This window comes from Elephas maximus, chromosome 2 (assembly GCF_024166365.1).
Source record: "Elephas maximus indicus isolate mEleMax1 chromosome 2, mEleMax1 primary haplotype, whole genome shotgun sequence".
NCBI lineage: Eukaryota > Metazoa > Chordata > Mammalia > Proboscidea > Elephantidae > Elephas > Elephas maximus.
The window spans coordinates 195,584,910-195,612,858 of NC_064820.1; the positions used below are offsets into that span (position 1 = coordinate 195,584,910).

General features: G+C 46.8%; 1 protein-coding gene across 11 annotated transcripts in view; it reads left to right on the forward strand.

The window, feature by feature from the left end:
* HRH2 (histamine receptor H2) overlaps window positions 1-27,949 on the forward strand; it is a 75,560-nt gene that overhangs the window by 17,123 nt on the left and 30,488 nt on the right. For 4 of the 11 annotated variants that reach the window (XR_007516185.1, XR_007516184.1, XR_007516186.1 and 1 more), the window contains exons 2-3: window positions 20,666-22,210; window positions 24,240-24,407. The exons of 2 other annotated variants lie outside the window; for them this stretch is intronic. Coding sequence is in view for 4 of the 9 variants with exons in the window: in XM_049874357.1 (XP_049730314.1) it covers window positions 21,150-22,210 (1,061 nt within the window). In the remaining 5 variants the exon portion in view is untranslated. Of the gene's footprint in view, window positions 1-2,527; window positions 2,587-20,665; window positions 22,211-24,239; window positions 24,408-27,949 lie in introns of all 11 variants that reach the window. 5 more of the 11 variants (XR_007516187.1, XM_049874358.1, XM_049874356.1 and 2 more) reach the window with 2 other exon arrangements.

Genomic DNA, 27,949 nt, shown 5'->3' on the forward strand with positions numbered 1-27,949 from the left:
TACAGTGAGCTGTCCCTCCTCCTTCACTGGAGCTGTCAGGGGAAGGCCTCACTCGACTGCCCCTCTGACCACGTCTCATACTATCATTCATTAAATCCTTCAACAATCTTTGGAGTAAGTTATTATTACCTCCATTTCCCAAATAAGAAAATTAAGGCACCCAGAGAGTCTCTGGTGACTTTATGAGTAAGATCGCTAAAAGGTCCTCCTCACCAGGAGATCCGTTGCTCCCCAGTGTGGCCACAGAAAAGGGAATGACCCCCCCATCTTCGGAGGTAATCAAGGAGAGGCAGCCTGGCCATTCATCTGATATGCTGGACAGGAAAATCTTACATACTCAGCTTACTGAGTTATTTCTTGGTCTCCACTCAGCTAGAGTATGATTCAGAGACCCAGCAGTGCCTCTCCCCTAACACTCTCTCTTCCTCTCCCCTCCCTTCCCCACTACTGGATCAGCAGTGTGCCTGAGAACACTGAAAAAAAGCCAGGTTGCAAATGGCAGTTGTAACCACTGGCCCAGAGAGAACCTACAAGACCCTTGAGCCCACCAGGGGCCCTTTGAAGAGTCTGTACAATTCAAATTGCTGCCTAATTCCATTCTCCTCACTGGCCAAAGACAGGCCACATCTGTGATGGCAAAAATCCCTTGATTCACTTTGCCAACCCCTATTTGGATGTGGGCCTGTAACAAATGCTTACAGAACCTCATGTGTGTGCAATGGGAGCAACAGACATGGGCCCCGCACCCCAAGGGCTTACACTTGTCTAGCAAGGACCAACAGAGAAACAAGGATGAGCATAAATGGTGTTTAATTACAGGTGCAATGAGTGCATCTGATCTCTTTGGAGAGGGTTAGTAGAGGGTGGGTGATGCTTTGGGGGAACCAAAGAAGGCTAGTGTGGCCAGGAGCCTCTGAATAAGGTGAAGAGAAGTTTGGATTAATACTAGAAAGGTCTCCAGGGGCCAGATCACCTGGGTCTTGTGGGCCACAGGACCGGTAAACCAGTTGCCGTTGACTTGATTTTGACTCATGGTGACCCCAAATGTGTCAGAGTAGAACTGTGCTCCTCAGGGTTCTCAATGGCTGGTTTTTCGAAAGCAGATCACCAGGACTTTCTTCCAACGTGCTTCTGGCTGGACTTGAACCTCCAGCCTTTCAGTTAGCAGCTTAGGGCATTAACACTTTTCACCACTGAGGGACTCAGGGCCACGGGGGTGAGGCTGGGTTTTCTCAGAAGAGCGGAGGGCAGGTTTAAGCAGGAGTGTTTTGACAAAGTTCACTCTTTAAGAAATCTCAGGGCACCTAGTTAGTTTTCTTTGTAGTCTCCATATATTGTACTCTGACAGCATGGCGGTGTCCTGGCCCCAGGACCAGGTTCCAGCTCTATAAATTCCCTGTCACTTCCCACCCTGGCCTTTAGCCCCACTTCCTTAAGGTCATTCCTCTGCTCCCAACCCGAACACAGTCCCATTTGGGCTGTGCAGACCATCCAGGGCTCACAGAGCTGCACCCAGTACTCAGACCACTTCAAATGGACATCCATGATTATTTGGAGGGCTTGTTGCTTCTCCCCATCTGGCGACCTTGGATGCCTTTTCTCACAAGAAACATAGCCAAGAGCTTCCAAGAGAAGACCAGAGAACAGCCGTGGGAAGGGAAGGGACATTTACTGAGGAGCCATTATGCATCTAGCACTATCCCTTTACTTTCACGTTTCATCTTCCCACCACTGTATGCTGTGATGCTGTGCCCATTTACAGATGGGTAAACTCAGCCTGACAGGGGCAGAGGTGGTTCAGTGGTAGAATTCTCTCATTCCATGTAGGAGATCTGGGTGCGATTTCCGACCAACGCACTGCATGCATGGCCACCACCCATCTGTCGGTGGAGACTTGAGTGTTGCTATGATACTGAATAGGTTTCAGTGGAGCTTCCAGACTAAGATAGACTAGGAAGAAAGACCTGGTGATTACTTCCAAATGTCAGCACTGAAAACCTTATGGATCACAAAGCTCTGATCAACAACCAGTGACGGGGATGGCACAGGACTGGGAAGCGTTTCGTTGTGCATGGAGTCACCGTGAGTGACCGTCTCCATGGCAGCTAACTACAGCAACGAACTGAGCTTCAGAGGATGAGTTGCCAAGCAATATCGTGAAGAAGCCATCGAGCCAGCTTCCAAACCCAGGTCTACCTGGCCTCTTACCACTACATGGTGTCAGCTTCCTGGGATGAGGAAAATGTTTTCCCAAATGTGTGATCCTGAGATGGATTAGGGTGGCCAGTGGTACAGAAATCCACCAACATTCAGTCATACAGTGAGAAGGCTCATTTTTTAGTTCTCCTCAAACCTCCTTCTTTATGTCAAAGAGACAGTCTCAGTTTGGTGCTGATGCGTCTCTACCACCTCTAACACATGCCAACTCCCTTTCTAACAAAAAGAGGGTTAGGTGGGGCCCTTCAGGCAGTAGAAGCTACATAGAATTTAACAACGCTGGTTTTGTTTTCACTGTATTTATTTTTAGGGTGAGGAGGTATTGGTGGTTCAGTGGTAGAATTCTCACCTTCCACGTGGGAGACTCAGGTAAGATTTCTGGCCAACGTACATCATGTGCAGCCACCACCCATCTGTCAGTGGAGGATAGCGTGTTGCTAGGATGCTGAACAGGTTTCAGGGGAGCTTCCAGACTAAGACAGCATAGGAAGAGAGGCCTGGTGATCTACTTCCAAAAATCAGCCAATGAAAACTCTGTGGATCACAACAAAACCAATCCACAACCAATCATGGGGATGGCGGGGTGGGGCAGGACAGGGCATGGTTTCATTCCATTGCGCATGGAGTTGCCATGAGTCAGGGGCCAATTTGATGGCAACTAACAACATCTGAGGGAAAGTTATTCTGGTACTCTGTTTACTGTAATGATAAAACCATTCTTTTTGCAATAAATTCAATCACTTTAAAGAAAAATATAAATAAAAACTAGAATTGGAATTATGTGGATTTGGCAAAAATCACAGAGGTGGTGCCTGAACAAATGAGGTTTGGGAAATGCAAAAGGAGCAGGGCAGGATAAGCCGTAGGGACTTAGTAGCAGAAAGGGCTGGATTCCTCCGACTCTCCCTTTGAGCACCCATGTTGACTCCAGCCTGGACACTCGCTTCTCTGTGTTACAACTGCAAAATGGACTAATAGTGACTGCCCTGGCTGCTTCACAGAGTGCTCAAGCAGGACTCACAGTGAGACAATGGGCTTGTGGAAGGGCCTTGGAAAGTGGAGGAGGTCAGAGAGGATTAAATAAGATAACCAGTGTATGCAAATGTTCCTGGCAAATGTTAGCTGTTTGCCGCTGATATCCTTAAGGTGACCTGGCTGGCTGCAGAACATTTGCTTGTAAGAGCAAGCTTTACCTTGCTGGAAGGGCAAGACCTGCATGGAACAAAAACTGGAGGAGAGGAACACAGACAGGAAGGAAAAGACAAAGGTGGGGAGGGAAGCTGCTGCTGCTGATGGTGGTGATGATGATGATGTTGGTGATGATAGCAAAGACAATGGTGATGGTGGTGTTGAGAATGGCCATGATGATGGTGGAGGCCGTGATGATGGTGATCATGATGGTGATCGTGGCAGTGATGGCTATGATGATGGTGGTGATGGCAATGGTATTGGTGATGATGAGTCCAGTCGGAGGACCTGAGGGCTGTTTAGTGTAGAAGAGTAAAGACCCTGGAAGACGTGGTACACTTGAGGGCTTTCTGGAAAAAGGGACTCAAACTTGTTAACCAGGGTCTCAGGTTCTTCAAGAATCTGCAAAAAATGTCTGCAAACTGACCAAAAAAAAAAAAAAGTGCTAGATCCAAAATACAAAAAGAAAACCACAAAATTGCAAGTAATAACTGTTTAATTGAATATCTCCAAACATAACATTATGCCAGCTAGTCTATGGCAGCTAATTCTAGTAAATAGTCATATAAATTATATTTACTGTGGAATGTGCATATACTGTGATGTTTTTGTTATGCAGTGGGGTACAGCCTCCAGAAGGAAGAGTGTGTAGGGCCCTGTAAATGTCTTTAAATGGCTGTGACTGATTGGCAAATACCTCAAAAGATAGTGAGCCCCCTATCATTGGGGTCATGCAAGAAGAGCTAGGATGTCTGCCTCTCTAGGGTGGTATAGAAAGGGTTCCTGAACACCAGTGACCACTGTGTTTTGTTTCTACCCAGAGCCCACCTATTTCATTGTTTTTAGGGCTCATGATTCCTCCCCCCCCGCCACACACACATAAATAACAGTTGTCATCGAGTCAATTCCAAGTCATTGCAACCACATGTGTATCAGAGTAGAACCGTACTCCACAGGGTTTTCAACGCTAATTTTTCAGAAGTAGATAGCCAGACCTTTCTTCTGTGACATCTTTCTCCATAGAGTTGCTGGAAGAAATCTTTGAGATATTCGAAGCCTATGTCCTCATCTAACTGCTGAGGAAACTGAGGCCCAAAAGGGGTATGAAACACAGCAAGTCAGAGCCACACCAGGGACGCAAACTCAGTATCCAAATTCCTAGCCAGTGCTGTTTCCACCCCAGCTCCTGTCCCCCACTCCCCTGTCCCCTCCCTGCAGTTTTGCTTCTGGGTGGCCAAGATTTGTGCCTCCTTACAGTCACAAGCCAGGTCTCAACTCTCCCAGAAAAACAAAGGCAGAGCTTGCAGCTCTCCTGGCCCAACCCCACCCTGGACACTCCCTCCTCAGGCCTTCCTCACATTTGCCAGCCCACTGCTGGTGGTGGACTTTGGCCAAGTCACAAAACACTCGTAAACCTCAATTTCCTCACCTGTAAAATGGAGATAAATAATGATACCGATGTAATACGGTTGTTTCAGAGATTAAATGGGATAAAGTATGTATAAAGTACTTAGAATATTGCCTGGCACTGTCAAAGTGCACAATAAATGGAATAGCATATTGTTATTATTGTTATTTTCAATACTCATTTAGCCAATCCAATAAATATTAATTCAGCTCCAAAAATGCCAGTCAGGGAGCAAGCAGGGTAAACCATGGCCCTGTGGAGCTCTTATTCTAGTAGGGAGAGACAAAGAGTGAACAAAGAGAGACACAAGAAAAATACCAAGGAAAAACATGCTACGCAGAAGAGGAAATCAGGGGTGGGGGGCAAGAGAGAGGGTGAAGGGAAATATTTTTGGTGGTCACCTGCAGAGGTAATATTTCCTCTGAGTGTGAATGCATAGATTGGGCAGAACACATGCAGAGCTTCAAGGAGGAATGAATGTGGAACCTCCAAGGAACTGAGGCAGGTCAGTGTGGGGAAGTGTCCTGACGGAGGCATGGGAGGAAACAGGAGATCAGAGAGGTTAAAAATCAGAGATCACAGATTCTGCAGGGCCTTGTGAGCCAAGGAAAGAGTGTGACGGCACAGCTTCAGTGAGGTATGAGCAGGCGGTGGTGTTATTGGATTAAAAGGCCCACACCAGGAAGGTTGGTAGATGTCACAAAGGTCCAGGCAAGAGATGATGAGGGTCTGGACAAGGATGGTGACAGCTGAAAAGGAAAGTAGATGTATTCAAGATATATGTATGTATGTGTGTTTATATTTATATATATGTATATGGAGCCCCTGGGTGCTGCAAACAGTTAATGTGCTTGGCTGCTAAGTGAAAAGTTGGAGGCTCAAATCCACCCTGAGACCCCTTGGAAGAAATACTAGTAATCTATTTAAAAAAAAAAGTGCCATTGAAAACTCTATGGAACACAGTTCTACTCTGACACACATGGGGGTCACCATGAGTTGGAATCAACTGGACAGCAGCTGGTAAATGCATATATATATATATATATATGTTGTTGTTCTTAGGTGCCATCAAGTTGGTTCCGACTCATACTGACCCTGTGTACAACAGAACAAAACACTGCCTGGTCCTGCACCTTCCTCATAGTCGTTGCTATGTTTGAGCCCATTGTTGCAGCCACTGTGTCAGTCCATCTCATTGAGGGTCTTCCTCTTTTTCACTGACGCTTTATTAAGTATGATGTCCTTCTCCAGGGACTGGTCCCTACTGATAACATGTCCAAAGTACATGAGATGAAGTGTTGTCATCCTTGCTTCTAATGAGCATTCTGGCTGTACTTCTTCTGAGACAGATCTGTTCTTTCTTCTGACAGTGCATGGTAGAGTCAATATTCTTCACCAACACCTCAATTCAAAGGCACCAATTCTTCAGTCCTTATTCATTCTCCAGCTTTGCAAGCGTATGTGGCAACTGAAAACACCATGACCCGAGTCAGGAGCACCTTGGTCCTCAAAGTGACATCTTTGCTTTTTAACACTTTAAAGAGGTCTTTTTGCAGCAGATTTGTGCAATGCAATGTGTCCTTTGATTTCTTGACTGCTGCTTCCATGAGTATTGGTTGTGGACCCGAATAAAATGAAATCCTTGACAACTTCAATCTTTTCTCTGTTTATTGTGATGTTCTTATTGGTCCAGCTGTGAAGATTTTTGTTTTCTTTATGTTGAGGTTTAATCCGTACTGGAGGCTGTAGTCTTTGATCTTCATTAGCAAGGTTGTGTCGTCTGCATAATGCAGGTTGTTAATGAGTCTTGCTACAATCCTGATGCCCCATTTTTCTTCATATAGTCGTTTCTCAAGTTATTTACTCAGCATACGGATTGAATAAGTATGGTGAAAGGATACTACCCTGACACACACCTTTCTTGACTTTAAACCACACAGTATCCCCATGTTCTGTTCAAATGCCTGCCTCTTAGTCTATGTACAGGTTCCTCACGAGCATAATTAAGTGTTCCGGAATTCCCATTCTTCGCAATGTTATCCATAATCTGTTATGATCCACACAGTCGAATGCCTTTGCATAGTCAATGAAACGCACATAAACATCTTTCTGGTTTTCCCTGCTTTCAGCCAGGATCCATCCGACATCAGCAATGATATCCCCAGTTTCATGACCTCTTCTGAATCTAGTTTGAATTTCTGGCAGTTTCCTGTCGAACTGCTGCAGCCACTTTTGAATAATCTTCAGCAAAATTTTACTTGTGTGTGATATTAATGATATTGTTGTTTGATAATTTTCGCATTCTGTTAGATCACCTTTCTTTGAAATGGGCACAAATATAGATCTCTTCCAGTTAGTTAGCCAGATAGCTGTCTTCCAGATTTCTTGGCACAGATGAATGAGCACTTCCAGTGCTGCATCCGTTTGTTGAAACATCTCAACTGGTATTCTGTCAACTTCTGGAGTCTTGTTTTTTGCCAGTGCCTTCAGTGCGGCTTGGACTTCTTCCTTCAGTACCACCTGTTTTTGATCATATGATACCTCCTGAAATGGTTGAACACCAATTCTTTTTGATACAGTGACTCTGTGTATTCTTTCCATCTTCTTTTGATGCTTCCTGCATCGTTTAATATTTTCCCTGTAGAATCCTTCAATATTGCAATTCTAGGCTAGAATTTTTTCTTCAGTTCTTTCAGCTTCAGAAATGCCAAGTGTGTGCTTCCCTTTTGGTTTTCTAACTCTAGGTCTTTGCACATTCATTATAATACTTTACTTTGTCTTCTCGAGTCATCCTTTACAATGTTCTGTTCAGCTTTTATCATATCTTCCTTTTGCTTTAGCTGCTCTACATTCAAGAGCAAGTTTCAGAGTCTCTTCGGACGTCCATTTTGGCCTTTTCTTTCTTTCTTGTCTTTTTAATGATCTCTTGCTTCCTTCACATATGAGGTCCTTGATGTCACTCCACAACTTGTTTGCTTTGTCTTTTTTTTTTTTCTTAGTGGGGGGTTGTTTATTATGTTATATATTGTATACGTATGGTATAAATACCATATATAACATAATAAACCCCCCAAAAAAACTCATTACCATGAAGTCAGTTCCTATTCAGTGACCCCATAATATATTTATATGTATTTTATAAATATGTGTACATCTTTCAGAGGTAGGCTCCCAGGGCTTGCTGATGGATTGGGTGTTGGGCATGATGCCTCTGTGTGTGGCCTGAACAGCTCGGTGGAGGAAGGCTGGAGGAGGAACATGATAGGAAAGGACATCATGGGCCTCCCTCAGTCCCACACTTCCCACTTTACAAACATGCGGGCACCCACAATATCCGGAAAGGGTAGATCTATAGGGACCGAGAGCAGATTTTGGTTGCCAGGGGCCGGGGGAGGGAGGATGGGGAGTGACTGCTAATGGATACAGAGTTTCCTTTTAGGGCCATGATAATGCTTTGGAACTAGAGGTAGTGGTTGCAAAACATCGTGAGAGTATTAAGTGCCACTGAATCCGTTCACTTTAAAGTGATTAATTTTATGTTATGTGAATTCTAACTGGATTTTAAAAAAAGGGAAGGGGAAATAAAGACTCTTTCAGATAAACAAGAGCTGAGGGAATTTGTCCTCAGATGTGGGTTCAGGGTCCCACGTGGATCTATGGCAGAGGCCCCTACCTCAGGGATGAGAAACAGCTCAGCCAGAACCAGTCCCCCAAGGAGCCAGTGAGTGACTGAGCTGGACTAGATGCGTGTGTGTTCTGGGTGAACGGTGCCTGTGGAAGCTCACTGACTATGTGGAATAAGACCTGGTTCAAAGCCCTGCCTGCCTCATTACTAGCTCTGTGGCCTTAGGCAAGCAACTTTACCACTGTTGTTGCCTGATTAGGATCCGTGACCTGGAGCAGCCAAGCCACTGAAATGTACTCCAAGTCAGAAAGAGTGAGAAAGTTTATTTAGGAGATGCACCCCACTGAGATCCATCTCCGACAGTAATGCAGACTGTCTCTATAGAATCCCAAAAAGCAATTTTACAATAGAGCTTACATAGAATTTTTACAAGGGTCAGAAGTGTCTTTGTAGCCCGCAGATGGCATGGCCGGAGGAATTATTCATTACAAGATAGTGACAAGAGACTCTTTATCAGGCTAAAGATATACATGAGCACTAATCTCCACGCGGGGGTCCTAAGTCACAAGTGATTGGACAGAACAAAACAAAGTTATTTACATCAGATCAAAACAAAGAAGAAAGTCATTAGCATTAGATCAAAACAAAGTCATTAACAAAGGTATGTGAAGGAGGAGGCAGGCAGAGGGAGAAAAAAAACTTACAGGTTCATCATGGCCTTAGTTATGTCAAGCTCTCAGTCGCCCATTTTGAAAAGGAGAAAACATGCTGGGGAGCATTAAGGTCACACTGTGAATCTCCGTTTCATCATCTGTCAAATGTGTACAATAATAGCCTCTGCCTGGCGTATGGTAGGCACTCAGTAAATGGAAGCGGTGGGTGTACTGGCTTCTGGTCCAGGTCGCCTTCCCCTCAATGTGATGGCAAAGCAGTGATATTCATCAAAATCAAATATCCACTTTGACCACACCATCCAGCACTGGGCTGACAGGTACCCGTCCCAGGGGCAAGTGGGAATGTTCTCTCGACTAGAACGTGCCTCAAATTCTAGACAACGTGAAGATCACCTTTCAGCCTGTGCAGAGGGGCCCCACCAAGGGGGCTGCCATGCTTGGAACAAGCTCCACTAGAGAACAGAAGCAAAAACAGCCCTGGTTCTGGTTCTCCTGTGGCTCAGCAGAAATGAGAGGGAGGGACTAGGCTCAGACCTACTGAGAGGCCAAGGCCCTTCTTTCTAATGAACTGAGCCTTCCCAAGAAGTCCTTTCCTGCTGTCAGGGCTTTTACCAGATGCCCAGCCCCCTGTGGGGAAGGAGTTAGAAATCTGCAGCCACAGAGAGGACGGTGGAGAAGTGTACTGAGCTGCACAGGCACAAACAGTCATGCTGTCGGTTTTAAACGCCAACAGTATGGTTTCTTTCTCTGTATGAAAAGCCAGATTTGTATTGACAGAGAACAGGGACTCTGGAGCCAGACAGACCTGGGTCCAAATCTTGACTTTTCCACTGACTGGTTACGAGACTTGGGGCAAGTCTCTTACTTTTTCTGAGCCTCAGCCTTCCTATTTGTAAAACAGGGAAAACAAGAATCCCTTCTTTCAAGGTTGTGATAGAGATTAAAGGAGACAATGTATATAGAGCCTCAGGCAGGCCTGGCGTGGATCAAGCATTCTATATACGCTAACTTATGCTAATTAACAATGGCTTTGTCTTTTTGGATAACCAAAAAACCAAACCCAGTGCTGTCCAGTCATCCCGACTCATAGCGACCCTACAGGACAGAGTAGAACTGCCTCATAGAGTTTCCAAGGAGCACCAGGCAGGTTCAAACTGCTGACCTTTTGGTTAGCAGCTGTAGCACTTAACCACTACACCACCAGGGTTTCCATGGTGATACATACACAAGGTAAAAAAATTCAAGAGGTGTCCCAGAGGGGATAGGATTAAAAATAAGCCTCCCTTCCACCCTCGTCCCAGCCACCCGGCTCCCTCCCTGGAGGCAGTCATTGTTACCATCTTCACAAGTGTCCTTCCTGAGCTAGTCTACCCTGCCCATGTAAAGATGTATAGATAGACGCACACATACACACACATATCCCCCCTTTTACTACCACACTCAGCACTTTTGTGGAGACCATCCTGTCCCAATCCAGACAACTGAAGTCCATCCTTCTAATGGTGGTATTCTGTATTCTGCGGTGTAGGCATTTACATTATTCTCAGCCTTTGCTACTACAAACAGTGTTGGGGTAGATCACAGGACAAATTCCTACAAGTGCACTTGCTGGGTCAGTAGTCTGAGTGCTTTTAATGTTAATGGATTTGCCATAACAGATCTCAACTCAAATATCACCTCTTTGGGGAAGCCGTCTATATCCTTCAGACCAGGTCAGGTCCTCCCATTCCATATTTCTGTGGCTCCACGCACCTCCCCTTTGTACTTCAACTCATAGCAACCCTATCGGGCAGAGCAGAACTGCCTCTTAGGGTTTCCAAGGCATGGTTGGCTGGTGGATTGCAACTGCCGACCTTTTTGGTTGGCAGCGGAGCTCTTAACCACTATGCCACCAGGGCTCCTGGTATAACTGTTAGCATAACTGCAGTTAAGTAAGCAGCTCTATGGTCAGCTACTTAATGTTTGCCAAGCTCCAAGGTCTGTCTGTCTTGCTCACTGCCCATGTTCGTTTCCTACGGCTGCTGCAACAGTGTATACAAATTAGGTGGCTTATAAAAACAGAAATTTGTTGTTTCACAGTTCTGGGCTCTGGGAGTTTGAATTCAGGGTGTTGGCTGTGTTGATTCCTTCTGAAGTTTTGAGGGACAATCTGTTCATGCCTCTCCTAGCTTCTGGTCATGACCATCTTCCCTCTGTGTGTCTGTGTCTCTTCTCCTCTTCTATAGGACAATACTCATATTGGATTGTTGTTGTCGTTAGTTGCCCTCGAGTTGGCCCCAACTCCTGGCAGCCCCATGTTCAACAGAACAAAACACTGTGCAGTCCTGGACATTCTTCACAATCGATGGTATGCTCAAGTCTATTGTTGCAATCACTGTGTATTTTGAGTGTCTTCCAACCTAGAGGCTCATCTTCCAGAACTATATTAGATAGTGTTCTGTTGTGATTCATAAGGTTTTCATTGGCTAGTTTTTGAAAGTAGATTGCCAGGCCTTTCTTCCTGGTCTGTCTTAGTCTGAAAGCGCCAATGAAACCTGTCCACCATGGGTGACCCTGCTGGTGTTTGAATGCCAGTGGCACACCTTCACAGCTACACTCAAGCCTCCACAGTACAACACACCAACAGAGGGGTGATAGCATATTGGATTAGGACCCATCCCACTCTGGTATGGCCTCATGTCAACTGATAACGTCTTCAAAGACCCTATTTCCAAACAAGGCCATGTTAACAGGTACCAGGGGTTAGGATTTAAAAAGCTCTTTTGAGGGGACACAACTTAATCCATAACACTGAAGTATCCCTAGAACCCATCACAGTGTCTGCCCCTGGAAATCACTCCATAAATATCTATAGAGTGACAGATGCCATTTCCTGGCCATGCAGCTTTGGGCAATAATAAAAATAACATGTGGAGAGAACCTACCATGCCAGGCACTGTTCTAAGTACTTCAACTCATAGCAACCCTATCGGGCAGAGCAGAACTGCCTCTTAGGGTTTTGTGCTACAGCTGCTAACCAAAAGCCTTTATTCTCTTTATCTTCACATCAACCTGGTGAAGGAAGAGCTATTACTGTCCCCATTTACAAATGAGAAAACCAAGGCTTGGAGAGCTGAAATAAAGTGCCCAACATCCCAAAGCTATTAAATGCCAGTGCCGGAATTAAAACCCAGATCTGTTCAGTGTCACCATTCTTGCTGTTAACCCCTGGGGCTTCCCTTCACTTCTCTGAGTTTCAGTTTTGTAGAATAAGGCCACCTACTTCACAGGGTCCCCCTGAGACCTGCCAAGCACATAGTAAAGCAAAAAAAAAAAGTTGTCACCTGGTCAATTCCAACCGATGACAACCCCATGTGTGTCAGAGTAGAACTGATCCATGGGGTTTTCAAGGCAGATGCTTTCAGAAGCAGATGGCCAGGCCTTTCTTCCAATGTACCTCTGGGTGACTTTGAACTGTCAGCCTTTCGGTTAGTAGTTGAGAACCCAGGGGCTAGCACATAAATGCTGTTTTCTTTTCCTGTTGTAAATGACTGCCAAAAAAAATCAGATTCATCTTTCAGGCAGAGTGGGAAATCCAATCAAACTAGCTTGGGCTGATTCCTCAAAATTGCTGGCAGCTTGTGCAATGGCCAGTCCCCCATGTGGTTGTGAATGGGGTCTTAGGGACTGATGCCATAGAAGGAGAAATTGATTTCACTCCTCACTGAAAAGGAAAAAGAAAGCACTGGACTCCAATTTGATAAAATTGGAAGGGGAAGGAAACCTCAGGCTCCAGACTGGTTTCTTTTTTAGTTAGCCTGGTCCTTTCAGAGAAATGTCCTGGAGCTTAGTAAAATGAAGGTGTTTGGCAGATAGAACGTACCAGAAGCAGCATTTCTTCAGGGCTTTCATGGGTGAAGAGCGAGAGGGGAGAGCTGTGTATCAGGTAGACCTGGGTTGCCTTCAGCTCTGCCACTGCTGGTGAGGTGGCCCTCGACCCTCCGAGCTCCTGTTTTTTTCACTGCCCAGTGGAAGGATGGTGGAGGGAAATGGTATTCTGGATCTAATTGCAACTCAGCTCCTGGGAGACACATTTAATAGTGAGTCACAAGGACCCCAGTGAGTAGGGGGAGCATTCTCTTGTGGCCCAGAAAACTCAGGACTCGATTCGGTGGGATTAAAGAACCCCTCTTTCCTGTCCACCTCAGAAAGCACAAGCCTCTGCCAGAGTGAGTGCAGCTGGGAGGTGGAAATGAGAGAGCATGGAGCGACTAGCTACCTCTGGAGGACTTCCTGGAGGAGGTCACAGATGAAGTCAGGGCTTGAAAGAAGAGTAAGAACTCACAATTCCAGCAAGAGAGGAAGGGCATTTCAGGCAGTGGGAGCAGCACATGCACAAGCATAGAGTCAGGACATGCCTGGCTCTGTTCAGTACCCGCAGGAAGTAAATACCCCTGGAGTGTTTCTCAAAGTGCTGTCCAAGGACACTACAGGGCACTTGGCAGGTGGGAGCCAAGATTAAAGAGGAAGACAGGACCAGGTCACAAAGATTCTTGAATGCCAGGCCAAGGTTCCATACCTAGAGAAAATCAAGGCTACTAAGTAGGGAAATGACCGGAAAAGATTTCTCCACACAGAGCCTAAGATGGGTCTAATATACCTCTGTTGAGAGCATTGAGGCCTCAGCTGTGGTCACTCTTGGGGATGAATTAACCACGCACAGCCTCAGACAGGCATGAGATGAGGCAAACGCTGAACTGCTGGCCCCGCTCTCTGTCACTTCTGCAGTTGCCTGGTGCTGACTGTAGGTAAAGGTCAAAAGTCTTCCTGGGAGAGAAGGGTGAGTGAGTGGGGAGGCACCGCTTTCCATGAGCGAATTCTCCAGAAAGGGCCTTTTCAAACTCTGTTCAGGCAAAGAGGAAAAGATGTGAGGGGAAGCAGGGTGAAAGGCACAAGTGAAACATCAGCCAGCTCTGCCCCCTGGGTAGAGGAAGTGGTTGAAGCCTTTTTAAATGAATTTCATGTAAATTCTACACACATACAGAGAAAGAAGGAATGAGAGGTATGGCAGACTATAGTTTGAGCAGACCATTGGGCAGGATGTAATGCTCATTGTATTGTTTTCTCAGCTTTCTTTGTGTGTTGGAAATTTTTCACCATAAAATGTTGGGGAAAATACATCCACTCTCACACGCTCGCTAAAACATACCCATCAGACGCACTGAATCCCGAGGTGAGCACATCTTAGGCTTCCAAGGTGGGGAAACTATGTACACATATTTATGTGTGTATGTGTTTGTACACACGTGCATGTGCACATACACACACACACACACACTGGGTACCCAGTGCCTCACTCATTGTGTAGACGACAGGAAATGTTTGCTGGCTGGCTAGCTGGTTGGATGAATGAATGGATGGGTAGAGGGATGGGTGGGTAGATGAATGGGTGGGTGAACGGATGGTTGGATGGTGGATGGATGGATGGATGGATGGATGGATGGATGGATGGATGGATGGATGGATGGATGGATGGATGGATGGATGGATGGATGGATGGATGGATGGATGGAGGGGTGGAGGGGTGGAGGGGTGGAGGGGTGGAGAGAGAGAGACAAAATCCAGTCCCTGCCCTAAATGGTTCCCACTGTAGCTGGGGGACAAATGCAGAGCTATATTCACAATAGAAGGCAGCAGGTGCTGCAAAGTGTAAATCAGTAGGAAGTACAGGGGAATCCCAGAGGGAGATCACTCCTGCCTCCAGGCACTTAGGAAGGCATTAAGGAGTTGGAGGTATTTTAGCTGGACCTTGAAGGGAGAGTAATTGAGGTGAATGAAAGGAAGAGTGAAACAACCAATGACAGGAACAGCAAAGGCAGGAGTGAAAAGGCACACTCCATTAGGGGAAATACTCGGTGACCTTAACTGGTGAAGTTATGGGACAAATAGGACCCCTTTTGGTGCAATGCTTAAGCACTTGGCTGCTAACTGGAAGGTTGGCAGTCCGAACCCACCAGCCGCTTTATGGGAGAAAAGACCTGGCGATCTGCTTCCGTAAAGATTACAGCCTCGGAAACTCTATGGGGCAGTTCTACTCTGTTCTACAGGGTCACTGTGAGTTGGAATCAATTCAATGGCACACAACAACAATAAAAATGGGACAAATACAGAGGTGTGTGGTGAGATCCAATTGGAAAGATGTGTTGAAATCTTATAAAACAAAGAGTATTAAAGGCTGGCTGAAGGAGTTTGGACTGGGTTTGGATCCAAACTCAGTCACCTAGGAGTGTGATGTCACTTTGCTTCTGAGTCTCACTTCCCTCGACTGTTAAATGGAGACATTCATTCCCCTCATTCATGGGGTGGTTGTGAGGATTAAATGGTATCATATATAACATAGGTAATATCACTCCACCCAGGACTATTCTACAGTATAGGGCTACCCTTCAGCATAGCTTCCAGACTGCGACAGACTAGGAAGAAAGGCCTGGTGATCTACTTCTGAAAACTAACCAATGAAAACCCTTTGGATCACAACAGAATATAGTCCAATATCGTGCTAGAAGATGAGCCCCCTAGGTTGGAAGACACTACACGATGGCCTCAACATGGGCTGAAACATACCAATGATCGTGAAGATGGCACAAGACTGGGCAATGTTTCATTCTGCCGTACATAAGATTGCCATGAGTCGGAGCAAACTCAGTGGCAGCTAACAAGAACGTTCTACAGTACAGATGGACCATCATTTATTCAACCCGCCCCCTGTTGATGGATGCTCAGGTTGTTTTCCATGTTTTGCCACTCCCCAATCTGCTGCCGTAGGCATCCTTGTCCATATACCTTCCCATGACAGTGGTAGTCTTTCCTCCAGCGAGATTGTCAAAAGAATGAGTTAGATCTAAGTGACCTAGAGAGGCATCCATTGTATGTATATTGAAAATTTTAAGAGAAATTGTTGTTGTTAGGTGCTGTCAAGTAAACTCCAACTCACAGTGACCCTATGTACAACAGAACAAAACATTGCCATCCATGCAGTCATTGCTGTTTGAGCCCACTGTTGGAACCACTGTGTCACTCCATCTCATTGAGGGTCCTCCTCTTTTTCAATGACCCTCTTCTTTGCCAAGCATGATGTCCTTCTCCAGGAACTGGTCCCTCCTGATAACACATCCAAAATAAGTGAGACAAAGTCTTGCCATCCTCACTTCTAAGGAGCATTCTGGCTGTACGTCCTCCTAGACAAATTTGTTCATTCTTCTGGCAGTCCATAATACATTCAATATTCTTCACCAATGCCATAATTCAAACGCGCAGAGGAAATGGTTGAGTAATGTGTAGTGAGTGTAGGTATGTGTAGGCACAGAGAGAGCGTGAAACGCCCCAGTCATACCATACCATCAGCAACGGTCATCCTGGGGTGAGGGTTTGGAGTATTTGTTGGCCCAGATGGTTGTTTTTTTCTGTATATCTCGGTGATATTTGGTTTAGGGTAACGAGCATGTTATTGCTCTGGAAGTTTGAAAGGAAAATTTAAGAAAGTGGGTTATTTTGTTAGCTGTGATTCTGTTTGTACGCAAAGAGGAGCCACTGAAGATCATGTCCATAAGATGGTGACATGCTTTCTAGAGCAGTCATATGGCCCCATGTGTATGTGATGGAATGAGCTCCCCACAGAAGCCCCGTTTTCAAGGTGGTGACTTGAAACTTCTGGGAGCTGGGCTTTAAAATAAGAATATGACAGAAATGGTTCTTTGAAACTGTGGGAAGAAAGGAACCGTGGCTTGTTTTGCTCATTGTCTCCCCAGCACCTGGAACAGCGTTTGGAACCTTGTAGGTTCTCAAGGAGTCCCTGGATGCCACAAATGATTAATCACTCAACTACTGACCAAAAGATTGGTGGTTCAAACCCACCAGAAACACCTTGAAAGATAGGCCTGGTAATTTGTTTCTAAAAGGTCACAGCCTTGAAAACCCTGTGGAGCAGTTCTACTCTGCACACATGGGATCGAGTCAGAATCAACTGCACGGCAACTAACAACAACAGTTAACAGGTTCTCAAGAAATGTTTCTTGAATAGAACAGAGGGAGGAAGGGAGGGGAGATGAAGAAGGGAGAAAGGAAGACAGGGAGGGAGGGAGAGAGGAAAGGAGAAAAGGAGAGGAAGGGAGAGAGGAAGGGGAGAGAAAGGAGGAGGGAGGGAGGGACTCGTCATTGTATGAGAGACTGATCCATTCAGATTTGAAAACCTCCGAGCATTAGCTAAAAAGACGGTGCAATGCCCAAATATACCTCTACCTGGCTGCTAGGGAGATACAGAAAACTTTGAGCAGAAATAAGGATTCTCAAAAAGATGCCTTATTGGCCACCCCTCTGAAGTTAATTAAGTGTGGCGGTGAGACCCATGCTGTTTGGGATATTTATGTAATGAAGAGATCTTCTAAAAATAACACCCAGAGGCCCAGCTTGCTAGGCTGGTGGCTGAGCCAGCTGGAGCAGCAGAAGGTGATGGGTTGTGATCCCAGCATCCACACAATGGTTATGATTAAATGAGGCTTCTCAGATTCAGGTTGCAAAACCGCTCCAGGCAAGAGCCCAGGAGATATTTAATTTATGTCATATGGAGATCAGCTTGCTTCTGAAAGAGGCTCCTCTGTCGATTTTCCTGCACACCCCGTGACTCAGGAGATTGCCTGCTACTTGCTCTCTGAAAAATCAGGATCAGCTTTTGTGAAAGCGTTCAGGAACTGAGCTGGGCCTTAGCTTGCTTTTCATCAATGGAAAGCATAGAGTATCACCACTAGGAAGGAGTCTTTGGGGACATTGGTGCTTTAGTGGTAGGATTCTTGCCTTCCATGCGAGAGACCTAGGTTTGATTCCTGGCCAGCACACCTCACTCGCAGCACCACCCATCTGTCCGTGGAGGTTTGTGTGTTGCTATGATGCTGGACAGATTTCAGCAGTGCTTCAGACTAAGATGGACGAGGAAGAAAGGCCTGGGTATCTACCCCAAAAAATCAGCCAGAGAAAACCCTGTGAATCACCATAGTCCATCTGCAGCTGTTCATGGAGATGGCGCAGGACTGGGCAGTGTTTTGTTCCATTGTGCATGGGGTTGCCATGAGTCGAAGGCTGACTTGATAGCATCTAACATCAGGGGTTTTAATTAACAAACAGCCACTGAACTGATGTTTGCAGTGGGAAGAAAGGAAGGAAAGAAGGAGGAAGGAAGGAATAAACTGGAAACCACCTGAATGCCCATGATAGGAGAATGATGAAATAAACTACGGCCAGCCCTTCCCCCTCCCCCACTGTCTTAACAAACAGAAATTTATTTTCTCACAGTCTAGGAGGCTAGAAGTCCAAATTCTGGGCACCAGCTCCTGGGCAAGTCTTTCTCTCTGTCAATTCTGGGGGAAACTCCTTGCTTCTCAATGCAGGGACCCCGGGTTCGAAGCATGCGCTCTGCTCCTGCCGCCTTTTCTTTCTTGGTAATAGAAGATCCCTTTCCTCTCTGCTAGATTCTCTCTTTTATATCTCAAGAGAGATTGTCTCAAGATACAGCCTAATGCTGTAGATTGAGTCCTGCCTCATTAACATAACTGCCTCTAATCCTGCCTCATTAACATCGCAGAGGTTAGGATTTACAACATATAGGATAATCACATCAGGTCACAAAATGGAGGACAATCACAAAGTACTGGGAATCGTGACCTAGCCAAATTGACAGAGATTTTGGGGGGAGACAATACAATCCATGACACCCATGGACCCGTTACGCAGTCATTAGGAAAAGTGAGTCAATGAGTTCTAGACAAGCTGACCTGAATAGGAAATCACACACACATGAAAAAAAAACTCAGTTGTGTTTAGTCAATTTCAATTCATGGGAATCCCATATGTGTCAGAGTATAACTGTGCTCCACAGAGCTTTCATGGCCCTGACTTTTCAGAAGCAGATCACCAGGCCTCTCTTCTGAGGTACTTCTAGGTAGGTTCAAACTGCCAACTCTTCAGATAGAAGCCAAGTGCTTGACAATTTGCACCAACCAGGATCTCTCAGGAAACCACAATGTGCTGCTAAATAAGAAAAGGAAGATTCAGAGATGTGTTTAGAGTATGGTGGTGGGGCATGGGAGTGCTGGTTTTGTACAGCCTGTGAGCTAAGAATGGCTTTTACATTTTTAAGTGGTTGAGGAAAAAAGTCAAAAGAATAACGTTTTGTGACACGTGAAAATTATATGAAATGCAAATTTCAGCCTCTATAAATAAAGTTTCATTGGCGCACAGCCACGCTCATCCATTTGCACGTTGTCTATGTCTGCTTTCGTGCTATGATGGCAGAGCTGAGTAGTTGCAACAGAGACCATATGGCCTGCAAAGCAGAAAATACTATCTAGTCCTTTTCTAAAAAAAAGTTTACTGACCCCTTATCTTAGTTATCTAGTGCTGCTATAACAGAAATACCACAAGTGGGTGGCTTTAACAAACAGAAATTTATTTTCCCACAGTTTAGAAGGATAGAAGTCAGGATTCAGGGCAATGGCTCTAGGTAAGGCCTTCTCTCTCTGTCAGTTCTGGGGGAAGGTCCTTGCCTCCTTTCAACATCTGTGGGCCTGGTGCTCCTTGGTGATCTTCATGTGTCTTGGCATTGATCTTCCCCTGGGTCTAGGAGGTTCTCAGCACGGGGACCCCAGGTCCAAAGAACATGCTCCACTCCTGGTTCATCCTTCTTGATGGTAGTAGGTCCCTATCCTCTCTGCTCGCTTCTATCTCCTTTTATCTCTTGTAAGATAAAACATGTGACTCAAGTAAGCATGTGACTTCAATAGGGGTGTTACTTAAGTAAGGGTGTACCTTGAGTAAGGCAGTAATTTGAGTCACACCCTTTTGTAAGGGTGTGAGAATGTGACTCAAAATACACCCCACCCTAATCCTGTTTAGGACTTATAACACATAAAATAGAGGATAATTACATAATACCACAAAATGGAGGACAATTACATCAGATCACAAAATGGAGGACAGTTACATAATATTGGGAATCATGGCCTAGCCAAGTTGACTCATATTTCTGGGGGACACAATTCAATCCATGGCAGCCCTGGTTTGGAGCATGATGGCATTTTATAAAACAGCAGTGTTAGATACCATTCTAAGTGCTTTACAAGAGCACATACACTATTTATTTATTCATTCATTCATTTTATCATTTATTCAGCAAATGCTTAATACCTACTCACTGAACCTGGCACTAGGCACTGGCGTTGAACAAGCAGACATGGCTTTTGTTCTTTTGGAGCTTAAAGTCTATGTCTAGATCTTTCTCTTTCCAATATAAATAATCCTAGTCCCTCCCAGTGTTTTTCACAATACTTGTTTTCAAGCTCCTTGCAGTCTGTTTCCCTCTCTCTCCCCCACTATACATCCCAAAAGCCTCAGTCCCTCCTAAGGAGGGTATCAGAATGGTCCCCAGGCCTCCCAGTATCTCACAAGGAGGTCATGTTCCAGAAGGACCTACCTTAGATTCAGTCTGGCTTCAAAGTGCTCACCATCCGACTTTTCCATTTGCAGCCTCAGCTCTCCAGTGTCCCCCAAGAGGGGAGGTACCCTAGTCCTTGACTCCTTTCATGTGGATGAGAGCAGACGCCAGCTACAAAGAAGGATGCGGCCATGTCTTCACATGACCCCTACTGCAGAAAACCAAAGCCACCTCCAGACACACGTCCCAGTGCCCGGTCTCTATACAATACAGTCCCAGGAGAAAGCCGGCCCTTCATGGCGTGATCTGAAAACCAGAGTTTGAGCCACGAGCTTCAAGACTTTCCTTTACCTCTTCTTCACTGGTGTTCATGCCCACTCCTCATTGCAGACTGCTTTATTTATTTCTAGAAAAACAGCCTTGGGTCAGTCCTTGAAAGGCCCCCCCAAATCCGGACCCTTTCTTTTGGCTCTGTTGGGACTCTGAAGCCCAGTGGTTGGCATAATTGATACTTCAGGGAGCTGAGGAGAAGCAGCCTGGGGCCGTGGCCTGGGAAAGGCACTGCAAGGTCCCAGGATGGCGCCCAGTGACACACCCTCTTCCATAGCATCCAAGATCACCATTAGTGTGGTCCTCACCATCCTTATCCTCATCACTGTTGCTGGCAATGTGATTGTCTGCCTGGCTGTGGGCTTGAACCGCCGGCTCCGCAGCCTGACCAACTGCTTCATCGTGTCCTTAGCCATCACTGACCTGCTCCTTGGCCTCCTGGTGCTTCCCTTCTCTGCCATCTACCAGCTGTCCTGCAACTGGAGCTTCGGCCAGATCTTCTGCAACATCTACACCAGCCTGGACGTGATGCTCTGCACAGCCTCAATCCTCAACCTCTTTATGATCAGCCTTGACCGGTACTGTGCTGTCACAGACCCGCTCCGCTACCCGGTACTGGTCACCCCTGTGAGGGTCACCATCTCCCTGGTCTTTATTTGGGTCATCTCCATCACTCTATCCTTCCTGTCTATTCACCTGGGGTGGAATAGCAGGAACAAGACCATCGGTAGCAACCATACCACTTCTCAGTGCAAAGTTCAGGTCAATGAAGTATATGGCTTGGTGGATGGGCTGGTCACCTTCTACCTGCCTCTGCTCATCATGTGTGTTACCTACTACCGCATCTTCAAGATTGCCCGGGACCAGGCCAAGAGGATCAATCACATCAGCTCCTGGAACTCGGCCACTATCAAGGAGCACAAAGCCACAGTGACCTTGGCTGCTGTGATGGGGGCCTTCATTATCTGCTGGTTCCCCTACTTCACCGTGTTTGTCTACCGTGGGCTCAGAGGGGACGAGGCCATCAATGAGGTCATTGAAGCAATTGTTCTGTGGCTGGGCTATGCCAACTCAGCCCTGAACCCCATCCTGTACGCGGCATTGAACAGAGACTTCCGCACTGCATACCAGCAGCTTTTCTGCTGCAGATCCACCAGCCACAACTCCCGAGACACTTCTCTGAGGTTTACCGACTCTCAGGTGTCCAGGAGCGAAAGCAGAAACCACAAGGGGCAGGAAGAGAAGCCCCTGAAGCTACAGGTGTGGAGTGGGACTGAGGTTACGGCCCCACAGGGAGCAACAGACAGGTAACAGCCCAAGCCATTTATGGGGGGTGCCCAGAACAGGGTCACAGGGATAGGGGTCCTACTAATGGTAATCATGGTGAAGAGATGGCTGAGTTCACGTGGTATCAGTTACATGCCGGGCAAGCACTCCTCACCAGCACTTGGGAAACCTTGTCTCGTTTTAATCCTCAAAGAGCCCCCTAAGGTGGAATTTTTACCTCCATTTTAAAAGGAGCACTTGAGTCTCGGAGAACTTGGCCAGGATCACATAGCTGGGACCTGAACAGAGGTCTCTTGACTCCAGAAATTCTAGGCTCTTCTTTCTAACTATGTTGTCCTTAAAATCAGGAGTCCTAAGTTTGAAGTCCCGCTCTGCCATTTCTTGGTCATAAGTGGCCATCTAACTCCTCCAGGACAGCACTCGAAAACCACCAGTTGCCTTCAGGTCAACTCTGACACCTGGCAACCCCGTGTGTGTCAGAGTAGAACTGGGCTCCATAGGGTTTTCAATGGCTGTAGATTTTTTTTGAAGTAGATTGTCAGGTGCCTCTGGGTGAACTCAAACTGCCAACCTTTTAGTTAGCAGCTGAGTGCGTTAGCCAGTTGGCCACCCAGGGACTCTTCAGCACTCAAATAGCCATGCATTAATGCTACCACCCAGTTGGGGGTACTGTGGGGATTAAACAAGAAACCCAGCTGGGTTCAACATTTATTGAGCATCTACTATCGCATCAGCTTTTGCCTTGGGGAAGCTCAAATTGGTAGAGATAGAGGATTGGCAGATTCAGGGGGGCCTTGAATGCCAGCCCAAGGATTTGGGCATTATTACTGTAGATCTTAGGAAAAGATTGGCAGGTTATAGCAAGGGTGGAGGAACACTGGTAGATCTGAACTTTGCAAAGGGGGCTCTGGTTGCAGTCTAAGACATGGACAGGAAGGGCAAGACAGCAGATGGGGATGTCAGAGAGGGGGCTGTGGCCCTAGTCCATGGAGAGGAGAAGAGGATAGAGCAAAATCTAGACGGCTGGGAGCCCTACTGGTTGTGCAGAGCGCAGGAGATGCAAGAGAGGAGGGTACCCTGGGGTTCCACCTCCACTAGTGTCCAGGCTGAAAAGATAAACAGTACCCAAATGAGACTTAGATAAACTCACTGGTGACAAGGACAATGCTGTGTACAAAGGGAAACCGCACAAAAGATTTGAGGCACCTTGAGGAAGCTCACTGTGTAGAAAGGCTGCTGGGGAACATAAAGGAAAGAATACAGGTAAAGTCCCAGCACGTAGAAGTTGCTCAATAAATGTTGCTTTTCTTTCTCTTCCCACAGACCATACCTTTGCCCCATAGAATGCTGGTCAGGGGGAATGACCCGTTCCATCTATCCATCCACCATTCATTCATTCATTCACTCATTCCTTCAGCAAACATGCCAGGACCTGTGCTGAGCACAAGGGTTGTAGAGATGATGTATTTGGGGTTTATCGTGATGAACAGTTCTGCAAAGTCAATGGCTAGCACTGGCCTCAGCTCTGCCCTCATTGTTCTGTGACACAAGCAAGTCCCTCCTGCTCCAGGGCCTCTGTTCCCTCCTCACACAGAGTGTTGGTTCTGTCCCATGCAGCTTGCCCTGCTCAACTTCAGAGTTGCCCAGAGCTCCATGAGCCGAGGTATGTGAACACACTCTGTGTCTCCCAGGTGGCTCACATATCTGCTCTCTAGCACAAGCATTGGTCTCAGAAAACACTTGAACAGATACGGCAGGACTGCACCCTAGGGCCTAGGTTCTGGTCTGAGAGTCGTAGGAGTTGGCTCACTGGACCTGTATCACCTCCAGTCCTTGCAGGTACTACCCCTACACCCACCTCAGGTATGAAGTGGTCCCCCAGGACTTGGGTCCCATCCCTTACACCCTTCCACACTGTCTCTCTGGGACAAGCCTTATTTCCCATGCACCCCAACTGTTGCCTCACTTTTTCCCTGGCCTTCTGGCCTCTAGACCCTTCCTCTCAAATCCTTCTTCCAAACCACCTAAAGGTGTCTTTCCAAAATTCAGATCTGGAGACTTTCACTTCGGGTCACAACGGATAAATGCCTGCCTTTGTCCTTCCACGCTCCCTCGTTCAGGAAGCAGCCTCAAGTACAAAGCTGATTTAGCCAAGTAAGGAAAAAAGAAAAAAACACGAGGCATGGACCATATCCAAGGAAACAGTGACACGATTCAGTTGAGTAATGTATATTTTTCACTAAAACATGGCTTTATGCTGCTTTTACCTGTGGAACTCCTGGGGTACTAGGCTGGCTTATAACCCTAGTCCTAGGGGAACTCACTTATTCAATAAGCGCTTAACAACGACAATGATGATAATAGCTAACACTTAGTGAGCACCTATTATTTGCCAGTTTTACTTTCTTTGAAGTTGTTTATGTGTATTAATCATTCTGTGAGGGCATCCAGTCCCCCCCCGCCCCGCCCCGCCCCTGTGGCAGGTACTAAGGATGCAAATAGAGATAAAACCAGCCCCATCCAATGCCACTACTCTTGCCACCTATAATTGCTTCCAGTCTAGTAGAAGAGCAGACAGGTCACGGTGCAGTGCAGCCTGAGCTAAGGATTGAAACCCAGTGTCCCAGGCACTCAGATGAGGCCACACTTGGCACAGAGAGCGGATCCCTGGGCCTTAAATGAAGAACAAGACCTGTTCATCCAGGGTGATGCTAGACCCTGAGACTCATGGCCTCATTTCGTTTTCAGCACAGCCCTGTGAAGTAGGTACTTGTTTCATCCCCCCTCTGCAGATGGGAAACTAAGGCTCAGAGAAATGAAGTAACTTGCCCCCAAGTGACACAAGCTTGTAAGTAACCCAAAGCCAGGTTTTGAGCAGCAATAGCAGCTTTGTTATCAATGGACAGCCCTGAGTGAGGTGGGGAGCAGGACTGTGAAGAAACCAAGGCCCGCAGAAGAGCAGCACCCACCAGGTCACACACCAGCTGCAGAGCCAGGACCAGAGCACACGCTTATGTCTATCTGCAGCAGGCTCTCCTCCAGACCCCAGGAGCAGGCACCAGGGGGGTTGGCAGAGAAGGATGGGATTACCAGTCAACCCCAAGGGCCTCTCACCACGGTTGAGCATGGGGGGTACAGGAGGCCCAGAACCAGAACAGTCCCAGGTTGATTTTCCCCTGAGGCTGTGGGTGAGTACATCCCTGGATAAGGTTGGCTCCCAGCTTCCCAGCTCACTGCCAGCTCACCTTGTTCTCTGTCCCAGAACCCTTATCACTGCCAGGGGTGGTGTGTCTGCCTGAGCTGAGAATTCTGGGGGGGACAGATCAGATCTGCCTCGGGTAGAGTAGGGGCTCCAGGCAAGAAGGTGGCCTAGCTGGCCCATCCTCCCTTCCCTTCCCGAAGCCAACTAGCAACCACATTCCTGTGAATCTTCCCCTAAATGACGCTCTGTCTGCCCCCTCCTTGACCACTAGTGCTGCATCTTCGTTTGACCGCGGACAGCCTCACCAGCCTCCTCACTCACTCCTCTGCCCCCAGCCTCATCCCTTCTGCTCCTTCACTCCGTGAGTTTTCTAAAGCACAGATCTCACTGAGTCACCCCTGCTGTATGACCTTCATGGCTTCCTTGGCCACTGGGTACAGTCCTGTGTTCGTGTCCCAACCATTGCCATGGAGTCGACTCCAACTAATGATGACCCCATGTGTGTCAGAGTAGAACTGTGACCCATAAGTTTTCAATGGCTGATTTTTCAGAAATAGTTTTTAGATAGCCAGGCCTTTCTTCTGAAGCACCTCAGGGTGGACTCAAACCTCCTACCTTTCAGTTAGCAGCCTAGAGCGCTAACTCTTTGTACCACCCAGGGCTGTAATTAGTGTCCTAGGACTTAAAACGGCACACATTCATTCTCTCATGGTTCTGGAGCCAGAAGTCTAAAGTCAAGGTGCAGGCAGGGCTGTATTCCTTCTGGAGGCTTCAGGGGAGATTCCATTCTCTAGTCTTTTCCAACTTCTAGATGCTGCCCACATTCCTTGGCTCACTGCTCCTTCCTGGTATCGCTCCAACCTCATAATTCTGTCCTTATATCTCCTCCTGTGTAGCCAAATCTCCCTCTGCCCCCCTCTTTTGAGGATACACATGATTACAGGAAGGGCCCAGGATAATATCTCCATCTCCAGAGTTCCTTAACTTAATCACATCTACAAAGTAACCTTCACTCTGTAGATTGGGACGTGGATATCTTTGGTGGTCATTTTTAGCCAACTGCAAGTTCCGATGCCTTAGCCTGGCATTAGAGGCCCTTCATGATTCCGTCCCTGGCCACCTCCTGCTCCATTTCCTGTCACCATAGGCAGGCCCAGGCTTACCCTCCACCACCCTCTGCCCCAGACAAAATAAGCCACTCAGAGTTGATTCATTCTAAAGCACTCATCAAGGACTTCCTATATGCCAGCACTATCTGGGATGTGTTCTTAGTTGAGAACCTAATGTACAATAGAACAAGACATTGCCTGGTCCTGCTCTGTCTTCATGATCATCGGCTTGCTTGAGTCCATTGTTGCAGCCACTGTGTATTTTGAGTACCTACCAGTTTAGGGGACTCACCTTCCGGCACTATATTGGACAATATTCCATTGTGATCCATAGGGTTTTCACTGGCTAATTTTCTGAAGTAGGTCCCTAGGCCTTTCTTCGTCATCTCTCTAGTCTGGAAGGTCTGCTGAAACCTGTCCATCGTGGGTGACCCTGCTGGTATTTGAAATACCAGTGACTTAGCTTCTAGCATCACAGCAACACGAACTGACAGACACATGGTGGGGAGCAAAGCAGAGGCCCTCCTCTCATAGAATTGTATACTAGGGTGGTGGTTCTCAAAGTGTGGTCCCCAGACCAGCACTGGGCTCCCAGAAGCAAAGTAAACAGCTCCAGGCCACACAGCCTCGTACAAGGCAGAGCTAGGATTTGAGCCCAAGCATATCTAAGTCCTATGCCTGAGCTCCTTTTAGGATGAACACCTGCCTGAACTTGAACTTATTTTTGACTTTCATCCCAGTACTAGTCACAACAGATACCAGATGGGAAAGCCAAGGCACAAGGTGGCAAGTGCCCTGTCTAAAGCGCACAGCAAACTGGGGTGGGGCTGGGAGTAGAACCCATTTCTCTGGAACCTGCCCAGGGCTATTTGGGCCCCTTTTCCACCCACTCACTTGCTTTCTGGATTATCTCCCAAGGTGGAAGATAGTATTCATAAGCACCTGGGTATCAAGGGTCTCTCTCTGGGCGTGGCACTCCCTCATTCCTGTGCTTGGGGCTGTGATACTCTCAGGTGCCTGGAGGTCTGGATTTCAGGAGAGCCGTAGAATGACTTAGAACAACCTCTGTAGGAAGGGGTGCAAATGGAGGTCAGGGCTCCCCACCGCTTCCATCAAGCTCTCCTCCCCACGGCCCCCTCACATGTGTTCTCCTTCCTTCTACAGCCAGAGAAAACTTTTCTGAATGGAAATGGCATTATACTCCACCCAAGCTGTTCCTTTTGGAATAAAATGCAGTTAGCTGCCTTGTCTCATGCACAGGGGATCAGACCATTGTGATCCATAGGATTTTCATTAGCTGACTTTTCAGAAGTAGATCCCCAGGCCTTTCTTCCTAGTCTGTCTTAGTCTGGAAGCTCCGCTGAAAACTGTTCAGGATCATAGCAACACACAAACCTCCATTGACAGTTGGGTGTCAGCTATTCATGAAATGCATTGGCTGAGAATCA